The sequence below is a fragment of the Apostichopus japonicus genome, chromosome 17 (genome assembly GCF_037975245.1).
Source record: "Apostichopus japonicus isolate 1M-3 chromosome 17, ASM3797524v1, whole genome shotgun sequence".
NCBI lineage: Eukaryota > Metazoa > Echinodermata > Holothuroidea > Aspidochirotida > Stichopodidae > Apostichopus > Apostichopus japonicus.
The window spans coordinates 25,230,740-25,245,618 of NC_092577.1; the positions used below are offsets into that span (position 1 = coordinate 25,230,740).

General features: G+C 46.0%; 1 protein-coding gene across 4 annotated transcripts; it reads left to right on the forward strand.

Annotated features, from left to right (window-relative positions):
- Nucleotides 1-2,504: 2,504 nt before the first annotated feature.
- On the forward strand, nt 2,505-6,059 carry LOC139984232 (uncharacterized). Of its 4 annotated transcripts, none has more exons than XR_011798978.1 (5): nt 2,505-2,796; nt 3,081-4,957; nt 5,337-5,483; nt 5,570-5,646; nt 5,748-6,059. XR_011798978.1 is itself a non-coding variant. In XM_071998052.1 (4 exons), exons 1-3 carry the CDS (start codon nt 4,823-4,825, stop codon nt 5,615-5,617), a joined length of 330 nt encoding a protein of 109 aa, XP_071854153.1. In that variant the 5' UTR covers nt 3,799-4,822; the 3' UTR covers nt 5,618-5,646; nt 5,748-6,059. The 4 variants fall into 4 exon arrangements, 1 of the variants encoding a protein (XP_071854153.1); XR_011798980.1 differs by lacking the exon at nt 2,505-2,796 and having other exon boundaries at nt 3,799-4,677; nt 4,773-4,957; XR_011798979.1 differs by lacking the exon at nt 2,505-2,796 and having other exon boundaries at nt 3,799-4,173; nt 4,349-4,957.
- Nucleotides 6,060-14,879: the final 8,820 nt, after the last annotated feature.

The following is a 14,879-nucleotide window of genomic DNA, read 5'->3' on the forward strand; positions in this document are numbered from 1 at the left end:
AACTTCAGCAATGTTCATCTAAACGGCAGCATACGCTAAAGCAACCAACTCTTCTTTCCGGCCACCCATCTTAGACTATCGTTTCATTGAAAATTCCTTCAGTCTGTGAACTTTCCAAAGTTTAAACTCTTTCAAACTTGTAGGAATATCCATCCCGAAGCGAAAAAACACAGTAAGTTTAGTACTGTAAGTACTCATTAAGTTAGCGTGGGTACGCGAACAGACAACTCTCTTCTCAACGCGAGTATTCTTATTTCACCTCTTCACCTCCATTGCGCAATGCGAATAAACTATTCCCTCAACTCGCTTATTGACCAAGAAGCACAACAAGCAACTGAAAGTGCTAATTCGGTGGCGAGGAACTAACGTGCTACGAAGTCAGAAGTTCCCTAACCTCTAACCCTAATCCCTAACCTTGTTTTTAAGTAAACCCAACGGGCTACGAAGTCACAAGTGGTGGAATGGAGGTTGAATTATTTATTGGCGACGAACCAACGGGCTACGAATTCAGAAGTTCCCCAACCCCCTAACCCTATTTAGGACCAATGCCCACTTGGGACGTGATGGTCTCTAACCCAATTTTTTGTCGTCATTCTCAAAAATTGTTGGGGGGTGCCAATTTTTTTTTTTACAATTTAGAACATGCGTCTGCACGAGTAGAGTGACCCAAAGTGACAATTTTTTTTAAAAAGTTGACCGGAAGTGACCAAAAAATTATACTATGTAATAGGTGCCTACGTCCCAGGTTAAGGCACTTTCACGTCCCTGGTGTCCATTTTTTGGGTTCGATCTCGGAAAGTTGGGGATCGGGATGTCCAATATTTGGTCAAAGGGTGGAACTTGTCACTGTACACCCACCCACACTTCCGGTCAGTTTGGGTGACATGACTGTTTATTACAGCCAAAAAATGCAAGTGATTTGCTATATTACCTTACTGTTTCATTTTTTAAAATTACTACCCCTAGGGTTAAGGTCGAAAATCGTAAACTTTGTCCTCCAAATTTCTTGTGGATATTAAGGGTCAATAGGGCACTGACATATGCAAAGGGCAAGTATATGTCACTTCCGGTTCATGTGTTATAGGGGGTCAAAGGGTCAAAACTGTCGTTCCTTCCAAAAAAAAAAAGGGTCAAAGATCATGAGAGTGACCGATTTCCACGAAACTTGCAACGATGACGTGTGAGGTCATAAGGAATGGTCTGAAAAATTTCGCCCATGATGTCATCGGGTCAAAGGTCAATCAGAGGTCAAAAATTTAATTCATCAATTTTTTTTTTATCTCAATACATTACATGTATAGAGATATTGTAACAGTAAGTGGGACTCTCTCTTCTCTTAAAAAATTTTCAGCGTCTTCTTACAAAGCTCTTTTTCTGTGGAATTTCCAGAGCAAGAATATATCATATAGACCAACAAAAGTTACTATTTATGTCGAAATCGGGCCACGAAATCGGGGAACTTTTCCCCACGTTTTCCTGCTCATTTCTTAATTATTATTCGATGTCTATGGTTTATTATGGGCACGTGACATATTACTTTCTGCAGTCTAATGTTTTATGAAAGAGAATAGAATAAAATTGTTTTTTAACAGTGGTATCGTCTAAGATAGGGTCCTATTTATTATATTTTTTATTAACATTTTAAACTTCCATTTCTTTTTACAGGTAGGTATGAATAAAACTTCGGACATGCCGAATCCATTGGTGCTATTTTGGAAACGATCGAATGTTCCGTTGTTGAGATATGGGTACAGATGAGTCGAAAAGTGGGTCGATGTGACGTCACGCTACATCAAAACCGGGCATCCGGTGGGAACGGGACATCCGGTGATAAAAGGTCACAGATAGGGCTATCCATCGATTATAACTTTGCCTGATTTCCATTTGACCTTACGTGGTAAAAAAGCTACTCAAATGTTGACGTCGGCGCTGGCATCCCTGTTTACAAACACCTATTTGTTGGGGGACCTGAAAGACATAGACTATACCCCCTTCCCGAAGATTAATGCTACCGTATGAGTTGTCTACACATAGCTAGGAATCTCCTCTCCCATATAAGAACAATTTATTCCAGTCAGATAATTACACGAAATTGGTATATGACAAAGACTTCTACTCCGCGTCTAATTTAAATGTCGATGGGTGTTTAAGAAAGGACGAGAGAGGGGGCTGAAAAGATGGGGTTTTCCAACTTTTGCACTTATGAAGAACACGTATTTCCATCGGGTCCTCTGGGACCACATATCTCCCGAACGGAAGCAGGACCTATGAGTTGCAGATTTGGGCTCCTGGGCATCGATTACCCCCTGTGACGTCATTTTGACGAATTCCATTTTTCGGGCAATTTCGGCAAAAACCGTACCCCTTATGTTTTTTTTTTTTGGGTGCAAATAATTTTTGTTGCAATGAGGGGAATGTGTATCTTATCTAGTAGTTCTTGACACGCTGATCACGAATCTGAAGTTTAATTTTGCATAGCAGGTTTCTACTGGGTATGTGGAGCCGATAACCCCCGTGGGGGTGGGGATGGGGACGGGACTGTTACCAAAAAACTCGAACCATACCTAGTCTGGTACTTCTTGAGGTATGATTCAGAATCTGAGGTCTATTTTGGCATATCAGGTGTGGTCCACCGATAACAAATGACACTTTTGACACTTGACAATTTGTTGTGCTTTAAATTATGTCCATGCTAGGCTACCGTGCACGCCACCAAGTCTGGTTCATACAGACAAAAACACTTGCAGTAAAAAAACATGACAGTTTCCTCAATCAGACAAGATATCCAGAAATTAGGTATGTACTAGTAGATTTCAGAATATAGATCCTTTATGAACTATTTTAATGCAGGTTTATCGTTACGTTCAGTTTCAGTTAAGAAAGAAGTGTTAGGTTTAGAGCCTAGTCGTCTCCTAACACGCGAGGTCATTAACCAGTAACGTGGTAAAATAAGAACGCTAACACGCGGCGCTGTTCATGAAATCTACGGAGCAGTTTAAGAACCATTTGGATCACCGTTTCTTACATATAAGGGAAAAGTTACAGATTTGAATCGTTCCATTTTTTTTCTTTCTACACAGCATGTCAGATTCATCAGAGGAGGAGAATGGGGCTAGGGCAAAGCTAGAAAAATGTAGACCCGCCCGAAAAGAATGCCATTTGTGTCATTCAATGTATGTAAAATTGCCTCGACATTTGAGGGAAAAGCACAAAATTAAGGACCCTCGCAGAGAGATGGCTGACTTCTAAAAGAAGGGAGAAAGCGGGGCGAGCTTTTCTGAAGCAGACAAGCCCCCTCGAATGCCCGATATATTTAGAGCATCTCGGTGTTCTGCGGAAGCACCTCTACAGGGTGCATGGCGAGAAAACCAAGAGGGAGAGGGCAAGGATGTGGAAGAAATGTAACGATCTTCCAATGACATCCTCATCTTCATCAGATGAAGAAGAACCGGCCCCCCAAAAAAAAGGAAGCGAGAGAGACGCCCGCAGTAATTGATGAATCCTCGTCATCATCAGCCCCCGAACACGACATCGAGGGGGAGAGAAGCAATGAGAAAAAAAGCTCCAACCCCTAAAACGGAAAAGAATAAGGGAAAGGTGCAGGAGGAGGAGGAAGAGGAAGAGTTTGGGGAAGAGGAAGAGACAGGGCAGGAACAGGAGGAGGAAAGTGATGAAGTGGTGGAGATGGAACAGGAGGAGGAACGTCAGGAAGAGGTTAAGGAGGAGGAGCATGAGGAGGAGGACGAGTACGAGACGGACAGGGTGATGAAGGACCCAACCTTCATCAACAACCAATGGTAAAGCGTACAGGAAATGGCTCCAGAGCCGTCAAGGAGGGTCACTCGATCTGAAAACTCCGCCGAACTGCTTCGTAAGATAACACGTATGGACCAGTAGGTGACGGCACCATCGAACAGTTCATTACAAGAGGTCACATTAACCGCCTGTTCGCTGAAATGCCAAGCGATCGGGGGGCAACAACCCGGGACCGTCGCCGCCTACATCTCGGCATACTTGAAATTTCTCAAGTGGCTGTTACTTGAGACGACTACGCCTTGATTACGCCTGCACATTTCCAAGAGGCAAGTAATTACCAAAAAACAGCGTAAGCAGAGAGAGGGGAGATTAGAGGCCGAGGCAGACGAGCTGCTCATAGACAGCCAAGATATCGACGTAAGTAATATAAGAAGGGAAAATATTAATGCGAGTTTTGGGTCTCTCGAGGTGGACAACTGAGTTCCTAAAAATTCATTGTTCGTTATGTCATTTACTTCGATGTACTCGATCTCTAACAATCGACTGCAAATTAATTTTAGACATATTTCACCGTATCTATATTATTTCACAGACATTCAATCGTTCACAATACCCAAAAAATCTGAGGCAACAAATGAGAAGGACCGACAGACAGGGCAAAATAGATCAGCAGACACACGATGACATAAGAAACTACCTGATGCTTGAGGTGGTACTAGCAAACAGGCAGAGGGCATCGGCAGTAGCAAACATGACGGTGGAGAATGAGATCAGGGCTAGGAAGCAAAGAAACTCAGAAGGAGAGGATATGTGGACAATGCTGGTCTCCGACCACAAGACGGTCACTACATACGGGGCCGAAACCCTAGCATTTAACACAGAGCTGTTCACCGACCTCAGCTTTTACACCGAAGAGATCAGGTAAACTTCTCTCCTATTGTAACGTGTCATCGGCACCCCATTAGCTAGCTTCGTAACAAAGTGATAACCCTGACTTTTTCTCACTTTACCAACAGAGGAAGAATCCCCCCCCCCCCCCAATCAGTGGGAGACGGTCTTCGGGCCAATGTGGCTGGTCTACTGGACAGGAGAACCGATACAGTCCAAGAGAGTTACTCGTCTCATCAGCTCATCCTGGCTTAACGCCGGACTGAAGAGTCAAATTTCCTCTACATTATTGCGAAAAACAATAGTGTCTGAGGTAAGAAAATACTTGTGCTTTTTACGTGACCCGTCATACGGGATACAAAACGTCACGGCCAAACGGCACTACCAAACCATCCCATTCTTACAAACGAACCTCAGGTCAAGCGAGCCCAAAAAAGTACATACGCTCACCGACCTGCAGAGACAAAACGCCCAACCCCCCACTGAAATATTAAAAAACTACAAAAGGACGACCAGCACGCAGCGAAACAAAACACCCTTCCCCAGCACACCACCGTCCAAAAAATACTTGTAAATTAAGGCAGTGAACGTCTGAACGATATATTGAGAGGAAGCGTGTTTGTCGTTTCTCTCTTAGCGTTAACATTCTAAACCCGGTGTAAATTACTTCATATGTTTTTAATTTTTTTCAGTGCTTCGAAGAGCAACCATCAGCACTGAAAACTCTGGCCAGCCACATGACACATACTGAAAATGTACAGCAAAAATATTACCTGGTCAGTCAGAAGAGACAAAATGCTGTACAGACTGCTGGGGTGATCAGGAGCGGCACTGAGATGGTAAGAGTTGTAAATTAAGATTGGGTCTTGAATCATACAGGAAGTAATCAAATGTATTAACGGTTTCTTTCTTTGTTATCATACAGAGCAAGACCCCTACAGTTGGACTTAAGCAACCAGAAAAAGGTATCTGAAGGGAGCAACTCTGGCAAAAACTGTCAAGGTAAATAACCATTCATCAGAAACTGCAATAAGGAAGAGGGATCGGATGTCTTATGATCTTCTGTTTTATGAGTATCTGTTTTTCTGTTCTTTGTCTTGCAGAACGAGGACAAAGAATCAACGACAAGCGACGGCACTGCGATTACTTCGAGCCAAATGTGGTCGGGGATCAGACAGCGAAAACGACAGAACCCGACAGAATGGACCGACACAACGACTTTCTTCTTCGACTGACTTGACGACTTTCTTTCCAACAAAACCACACCGACGACCGACCAAGTGCAACAGAAATTGGATCAACACCACACGACAAAGGCTGCTTTTCTAAAAAAATTAACCCTCGAACAAATAAGGCACAAATTAAGTTACAGAATTAACAAGTTAATTAAACGTACATGATTTATTATGAAAAAGCATGGGAAGGGGAGGGGGTGAGGGAGTTACAGTTTGTAATGTTTTTCAAGCTTTTGCATGGGGGAGGGTGGGGAGGGGGAGTTAAAGGTTGACAGGTTTTAAAGTTTATCGTATTATAATAAAGTAAGCAACCACAACATTTCTGTCTCTGTCTTCTTTCCCATTCTGTACAAGTGGACACTCGGGACCTCGGCATGTTCTCTTAAAAATCCAAAACCATCTGCCCAGGGATGTTTCAAACATACTCATTTAAAATGATAGTTATGGAAAGAGGATACCCAACAGGCGATGCCCTGAAAAGATTAGCCTGATCTGACAACCGCAGTTGCAATAGTAACGCTCCTAGGTTGAAAAGTCGGCTGTTAACCATATGATAACACTATTACGGCTGAAAAACACATATTTTTTAGGGGGCCTCCGAAACATATAGACTATACCCCCTTCCCTAGTATTAATGCTACCGTGTGAGTTGTCTGCAAGTAGCTATGACTATTTTCTCCCACATATCAAAAATTCAGCCCTGTCAAACACCCTCAGTGGAAAGGAAGGGGTACCCAAAAGAGTAAACTTTTTTAAACTTTAAGACAAAAATACCTATTTTGGAGCAAAGAAAAATCATAAAGACCAAAAACTTTTTCCGACTAGATAATTACACGAAATTCGTGTAGGAGAAAGACAAGGGTTTCATATACTCCAAGTCAAACTGTAATGTCGATGGGTACTTCAGAGAAGACAGGAGGTGGGGGGGGGGGGTCAAAAACAGCGGGAATTCCCGATTTTGCACGTATGGAGAACAGGTACTTCTATCGGGTACTTTGGGACCAAGTATCTCCCGAACGGAAGCAGATATGGACCTGGGAGTTGCGTTCCATGGCGCACGCTACGGAGTGTTTTTTGCTGTTTGTACTTTTTCTCAAAATGACCCCCCTACCACCCCGGAGAAGTGACACACCTTGGAGTTTCATTCTATTTTGGAAAGGGGACACCCAAGCGGTGGTACCCTCAAAAGATGGCCATAATCGGACCCCAGTAACCATGGTAACGCTCCAGACTAGAAGGGTCGGGATTTTCCCGTACATGTTAACACTAATTATTATCACCTCTTCTGATTTTGTTCCAAAATGACCCACCACCACCCCGGAGAAGAAACGCACCTACAAGTTTCATCCTATTTTGGAAAGGGGACACCCTAGCGGTGGTACCCCGAAAAGATGGCTGTAGTCGGACCAGCCCAGTAACCACGGTAACGCTCCAAAGTAAAAGGGTCGGGATTTTCAAAAACGTATATAACAAATTATTATACATTTTCAGATTTTGTTTCAAAATGACCCCCTATGACCCTACAATGAGAAGCACACTCAAGTTTTATCCTATTTTGGAAAGGGGACACCCTAGCGGTGGTACCATGAAAGGATGGCCGTAATCGGACCACCCAAGTTACCACGGTAACGCTCCAGAGTAGAAGGGTCGGGATTTTCCCGTACGTAGTAACACTAATTATTATGACCGTTTTAGATTTTTTTCAAAATGACCCCCCTACCACCCCCGGGAAGTAACGCACCTACAAGTTTTTTCCTTTTTCGGACAGGTGACACCCTAGCGGTGGTACCCTGAAAAGATTGGGGAAATCGGACTGACCCAGTAACCATGGTAACGCTCCAAAGTATAAAAGTCGGTATTTCCCCGTATATAGAGTAATTTTAGTGTTAGCTAGATAGGTTAATGAATTTCAATTAATTAACCGAATATGCAAATGAGGTGAAATTTTTATGACGTCGTCAATAGGATGTAACGGAAGGGTAAAAAAGTTTGAAGATGCCCCCAAGTTTTGCACTGGGGGTGGGGATCCCCCACCCCCAAAATTCATCCCCTCCAATTTTTACCAAAATGGCGGCAATTTCTCGAGGGGGATGCAGGGGTATCTAAAAATATTAATTACGAAACCCCCACCCCGGGGAAGTATTTTTTCTAATATTTTGTCACGTCCCGACTGTCCATTTTCTTCACGTCCCGATTGGGCACTTTCACGTCCCGATAGGGCATTCTGTAGTTAACAAAATTTTGACGTCCCGACTGGGCTCTCGTCTTAACCCTATCCCTAACCTTGTTTTTACATAAACCCAACGGGCTACGAAGTTACAGGTTGTGGAATGGGGGTTGAAAAATTTAGTGGCTACGAGCCAACGGGCTACAAAGCCATTCTTTCATCCACTTTAACCTCGTAGCCCCTACCACCTATTTTGGTCAAGTTTCAATAACGCGGGCTATTCGACAGCTATGCCCCGTAACATCCACAGTCCAGTTCAAAGACTAAGTTAGGCCTCGCCTAGCCTAGGATTTCTGCGCAAAGGGCAGTAAGCCTAGTCTAGGCCGAAGTGAGGACCATTTATGCTCCTCGGGGCTAGTGGTATGTATAACACACGTGACTTTTCCTGGGCTGTCTGTAGCAGCTTCTGGTTCTACCTTATGATTCAGTGGTTCTGCCATTTTTGTTTTTTTCACTGCAGGCCCGGATGTTCCAGCTCCGAAATGCGACATGGTTATAGCCTACTAGACAAAGGTCGCGCAGTAGTGTAATATTGTGACGAGCCCGGCTTCTCCGATAGTGATACTATATCGGGACTCGCGATAGAAAGGTACTGGGGTTATCTTCATGCCGTATTTATGCTTCTTCAGGAGATGTCTCGAACGGGAGAAAACAATGAGTTCACAGAAAAACAATTTGACAAGATCGGATTTGATTAGTGATTCGGTATAATTTCTTCTCTGTCGATTCTCTTTACAAATAAAACTAAATTACAATGATTTGACTTGACTTGACTTGACTCCGTCAATTAAGCAATTAAAAGGAGTGATGAAATGGTAACGAAGCAATGACGAAACGACGAACTGGTGACGGAGTGATAAACCTAAGGCCCCATGTTCTTTTATACCTTACTTCTATAAAATCCCTCTGCGCATAATCAGAAGGCAGCCAATAACCTGACCATCCTGTATTAACTTAACGATATAAAAATAAGTGCACTGGCACTGATCTGCCCTGATTGGTTGGGAGTTTGGAAGTCCATCCCCTTTCTATGGAAACTTCCATACCACGTGAGAGAACCTTCTCGAATGTTCCACAGACATAATGGAATCTATTTTGGGAAAAGGCCCTGTACCAAGATTCAATAAGATAGTTAAAAACTTCTCGTGGGAAAACTGAATCCATGACCTAGATAAATACATAAGAGGCCTGTAAGGTGTCTCGATGGAGCTTCTCGGTAACATGAAAGAGATGGTATCACTATTTCATAACAGTAGCTTGGCCATAGCTGAACTTTGATAAGCCGAACATTTTTCCTTTGGGCCCTCTTGTTGGACGCAAGCCCTATTTTATGGATATTCATCTTACTATAGTGGAGTTACCCTAATAGCTTGAGTACTACAGGGGGACGGCGGTGTTTCCCCACATGTTTACGTCGTAAATGGGACCTGAACGATAGTGGAAGAGTGTACGTTATGGAACAACGTTGGACACCCCGTCTCGTCCAGTTCGCTTCCGGAAACTGCATGAAAGTCTTGAACCCACGGTACTTCCCAGACTGATCCCTCTTCTTCTTTGCCTTGAAAAATCTTTCAACCACCTCTGGCCTCTGCACTCTGTCCGTCCGTTTCGCCACCGTCCGCTCCAGCATCCCTCTCGCCATCGTTCGTCTGCCAGCCCACAGTCCACAGTCTGCCAGCCCACAGTCTGCCAGCCCCCAAACCGTTGGACCTTGTCGTAGTTGTGGACTTCCCATAAACGGCAATGCGGAATTGGCCCTTCCTGCGATGAAAATAGAACAGAAACAGAAATGTTAGCCGAAATTATTGTTTAGGGGGCGGGTCATACAATTGACGAGTGCATTACATCAACCATTCATTCTTGTATGCTTGTACAGTTCAGAATGAAAGTGCATAGATCAGGGGGTGGGAAAGGGGATGGAGCCCAGGGGTGGACAGTATCAGTACATTGGAGTATCATAACTTGAGGAGGGTGAAATCATGGGAGAACAAGCAGGAAAAATTGTGAAGGAGGATGGGATTAGCATATGATGAGGAGGCATTATGAGTGGGAAGGGGGCAATAATTAGGGATAGACTGGATGTGGGTCTGCAGGACACTGCAGCGGGGCACATACACAAGGGATGGACAGGGAGAAATATATGTGGGAAGTAGGGATGACATGTCAATTAACATCATTTATGAGGACCTGGGGATCATTCAGGAAGTGATGTTCATGGATGAACACAGTGAAAGACATATGAAAGAGATGGAGGAATAATTTGGGGGAGATATATATATATGCAGAGTCTCCATACATTAAACAGTTTGCAACTTCGTATGACTGAAACTGAGAGAATATTTCCCAAGGAACAGATTGCATAAAATGTAAATCAATTCGGAAAATGGTCAGCTATTGGTTTCCACCAAAATGTATCAAATATGGCCCATATGTTTGTAGTATAGTTTGTTTAGTGTAGTTTTGGCTTTGTTTCGTGGTTTGTGATTTTCTTAGGTGCGTGGCTTGCCACACCCCTAGCTGTCATGGCGGTTCGCCGTGACAGCTAGGGGTGTGGCAAGCTGATTGTTGAGTTTTTCGGGGGAGGCTAAAGTCGTCCCCGGACAATTTTTTTTCAGTTTTGCGTTCTGTTGGCTTAAAGGTACCTGGAGAGGTTGACGCGCTTCAGCGTAAACCTATCCGGGGTATGAATTGTTTTGATGTTAGACTCACCTCGGAGGCTGCCCGCGTCCGAGGCGTCCATGTGTTGGATGGAGTTGAGGGACTGAAAGTCACACCGTATGACAGTTCAGTGTGGGTGACAGTCCTCCATCTCCCTCTGGACATGTCTGAACAGATTGTTGTGCAGACACTGGGACGTTTTGGGAAAGCGACCGGCTACGAGGAGGCGGAACTCCTTGAATGTAAAGGTGTCAAGACCGGGACTAGACGAGTTACAATGGAACTCAAGTCCGATATCTCCTCTACCTTGTTGGCTAATGGGCACAGGGCCCACATTGCATATACGGGCCAGCCTCGCACTTGTTGGAGGTGTCGGCTGGAAGGGCATGAGGTCAGGTTGTGCCCGAACAAGCGGTGTAGCCGTTGTTTACAGGTTGGGCATACCCTGGCCGAGTGTAAAGGGGATATCGTATGTAACTCGTGTGGGAAAACGGGCCATCTCGGTCGTTTATGCCCAGACCGCTCAAACGCCGCGAGAGTGGCTACGGGCGTGGTTGAAGCGGTCCCCGTCCCGGCCTCTGACACCGTACCACCTGATGCTCCTGTCATCGCCCCAGTGTCCGACACTAGCGCCCCGGTGGAGGCTTTGTTGCCCCTTTCGTGTCCCACCTCGTCTTTGATCGAACTTGCCGAGACCGCCAGACTGCCCACTGAGGCAGAGCAGGACAAAACGGCGGAGATGGTACTAGCGGAGTGGCATGCGGAGCAGGATGCCGCTTGTACTGATTCACCGGTAGCTAGGCCCGCTATCGGTGATACTAGTCGGGCCCCGAGTCAACTGGCCCAAGAGACATTAAGTGGCCCAGATTCTGACTCGCCAATGGATGACTGCACTACAGCCTTAGTAGTTGTGGCTAAGGAGTCCTCCGATTGGTTTGATGAGAAGAAACAGGTCACTGATCTCATTGACTCGAGTGGCCCTTCCACCCTGCCCACAGTCGCTTCCGCTATACCGGACACGATGGTCGCTAGTGGACCTCCTGTTCCTGACAGGGAGGTCCACTCGATCAAGGTTGACGAGGAGCTAAGAACTCTGCTCGCTCGTAAGAAAAGGGGGAACACTGCTAGGGGCCTGAAAAGACCCATATTGGGAAAACTTCTGAGGTAATGCGCAGGCCTGTTTTGTCTACTATCGGGACGGCGTACCCCGGATGAAGTTGAGGGGGGGGGGGGTTGTATAGGCGTTACATAATATGGGTTGGGGGTTCTGTTTGTGGTTTGGAGTTGGCTTTTTGGGGCTGGTTTGTAGAGCTTTATTGTTTTTGGTTCTGTTGGCCTTTGGGTCCGTGTCCTTTTCACGTCACGTTAAACGCTACATTTATATACATTTGTGGGTTAGTTAAAGATTTCTGTTTTGGGGTTTTTGGTGGTTGTTAAACAGACGGATTGTTTTGGGTTTTGTTGACCTTTGGTCCGTGTCCGTTTTCTTTGCACGTAAAAAGTACACAAAACGTAAGGGTATGGGCCGACATCCAACTTTGTCTTTGTCTGTCTTTGTTAGTATTTTGTGAAGTATTTAGTGGCGACGAACTAACGGGTTACGAAGTCATAAGTTCCCGAACCCTAATCCCTAACCTTGTTTTTAAGTAAACCCAACGGGCTACGAAGTCAGAAGTGGTGGAATGGAGGTTGAATTATTTATTGGCGACGAACCAACGGGCTACGAATTCGGAAGTTCCCTAACCCTATCCCTAACCAACGGGCCAACGGGCTACGAAGACATTCTTTCATCCACTTTAACCTCGTAGCCCGTAGCACCTATTTTGGTTTCAATAACGCGGGTATTCGACAGCTATGCCGTCAGTACATACATCTGCACTCAATACCCACAGCACAGTATACAAATGATACAGCGATGGACATCTCAGGTACAGTTAAAGATAACAATTATCACGTTTCATTACTGTCTGCATTTTGTAGCGACACGAACAAAACGTCACTTGCAAGCAACAGAAACTTTTTCAGACGGCCGCACGCGGTTTGGGCGAGTCTTCAATGCCTTTAACCGGCCTGTCCTTATAATTTTTTTTTGTGGGGGGGGGGGCTCCTCTGGGGCGTCGGGAATTGTTAAGTTGTCCTTCACCAGTGAAACCGGTTCAAGTTTTTAGTATTTTGAAAAGCAAGGGTGTTTTTGTGCCTGTAGAGGTTCATCTTTGCAAGCTCTCCATGGTCGGTAATACGTACGATTTACGTTTTACCGGTCACGTGGGCGTCGCGTTGCTGAGTAACGTCGAGGGGATGGCGGTTACCCATACGGATCGCCGTATGGGTAACTCTCATCCACGTAGGACTGTCAAGGCTGCCAAAATGTGCTCCTATGCCCTGAGGTATTGAATGGGCACCGACAACAAACAGGACATTCCCTCCTTCCTGTATACTGCAGGGCATAAAGCCTACGTGCGGTATCCCGGTCAGCCCCGTACCGGCTTCAAGTGGAGACCGGGCACGAGGCCAAAGGTTGCCCGAACAAGAAATATGGGCGCTGCCTTCGTCTTGGGCATGCTAGCACCGCTTACCTAAACGAGGTTGTGTGCTCACTCTGTGGGAAGGAAGGACATGTCTTTCGCGCTTGTCTCTCCTCGTGTCTCTATGACTAAGAGTGGGGGTAAGCCTAAGGCGTAAAGTTCCGACGCACCTATACTGCCTCGGAGGGAGCTTCACGAGAGGAGGGGGAATCTGGTGGGATTTTACCCTCCCCTGCACCTTCTTCACCACACCGCGAAGCCGGCTTCCCCCATCAACTCGTCCAGTTCCGGAGGCTCAGTGATCATCGAGTCTCAGGAGGCTCTGTCTGACAGCGACTCCGGAGACTCGCTGATCATCAAGCCGAAACGTGCCAATGGGACGAGCTGGTACGACGAGATGGGGGAGCCCTATCTAAAAAGGTCGGCTTCAAGTGACGACTCGGACGATGATATGTCGTCTAGTCGGAGTAGGTTTGCCTCATTGTCCTCTCATGGCTCATACACTTTCAGTTGCCACTTTGAACGTGAATGGCATGCGGGATCATCGAAGCGCAGTCGCATTTTCTAGTATTGTAAGTCCATGGAGGTCGACTGCGTTTGCCTACAAAAAAGATGGAAGAAGGTGTCCCTCTATGGGCTTTATGAGTGGGTGGTGGGCTGCATGCTTCGTCTTCATCCTGTGGCACTGCCATCCTTCTGTCACCTCGTCGGGCGGGTTGTGCCACTAGGGTGGAGACGGACGACGAGGGCCGATTGGTTTGCATTCTATTCCACAGGGTAATATCTCCCTTTGTACTGTGTGTATGCTCCCATATTTTTTTGGACACGCTGCCTTCCTTTGTTCTTGGTAGTGCACCATGTGTCATGGTCGGAGACTAACTGTGTCCCAGACTCGGGTCTTGACAGACTCTGGTCTTCTGTGTCTGCTAGTCCTGACGCCGGGATCACAGAACTGGACGGATTCACTTTGGCACACCCTTTAGCCCATGTCTGGATGCATATGCACCCGTGTAGTAAGTGGGGTGTATACGTGGGTGAGGGCCAACGGAGAATATGCCTCAGGATAGATCGAGTGTATGCGCCCGTAAGTTTTAAATTTTCGGGTTGCGAGACGCTGAGCTGTCCGCTCTCTGACCATGGAATCTCTCTGACCCTATGGGAGCTGAACTGTCAGATTCTTGGCGACGCAGAGTTCCGCCAAGGTTTCGAGAGCAGGTACAAAGGATGGCAAACATTGAAGCCGGCCTTTGCCTGTACATCCCAAATGGTGGGATGATGTCAAGTTGCGCATCAAACGCTACGCAATTTAGTATTGCGTGACCCTCGCACGGCGGCGGAGAGAAAACTTCTCGAAGCTGTGCGCGGAGGTGAATTTTGGCCACCCCTCGGCTGTCATCGCTTTGCAGACTTATCTAGATGAAAAGTACCACGGTGCCCGCGTCAGGGCCTGTGTCGAAGCGGTGAAGGCTGAGGAGCGCCCTTCACTGAGGTTTTACCATTTCGTTAGCTCATCGGCGGGTGAGAGACGAGTCCCATCAGTGCGCGCTACTGATGGGACCGTGGATAGCGACCCTCACGGCATCGTCCGCG

What these genes read in the sequence shown, in the direction of transcription:
- LOC139984232 (XM_071998052.1), top strand. Translation starts at nt 4,823, where the DNA reads ATGTGGCTGGTCTACTGGACAGGAGAACCGATACAGTCCAAGAGAGTT. An exon ending in GAAAAACAATAGTGTCTGAG is followed by an intron (nt 4,958 to 5,336) that starts GTAAGAAAATAC and finishes AATTTTTTTCAG; the next exon opens with TGCTTCGAAGAGCAACCATC. An exon ending in TCAGGAGCGGCACTGAGATG is followed by an intron (nt 5,484 to 5,569) that starts GTAAGAGTTGTA and finishes GTTATCATACAG; the next exon opens with AGCAAGACCCCTACAGTTGG.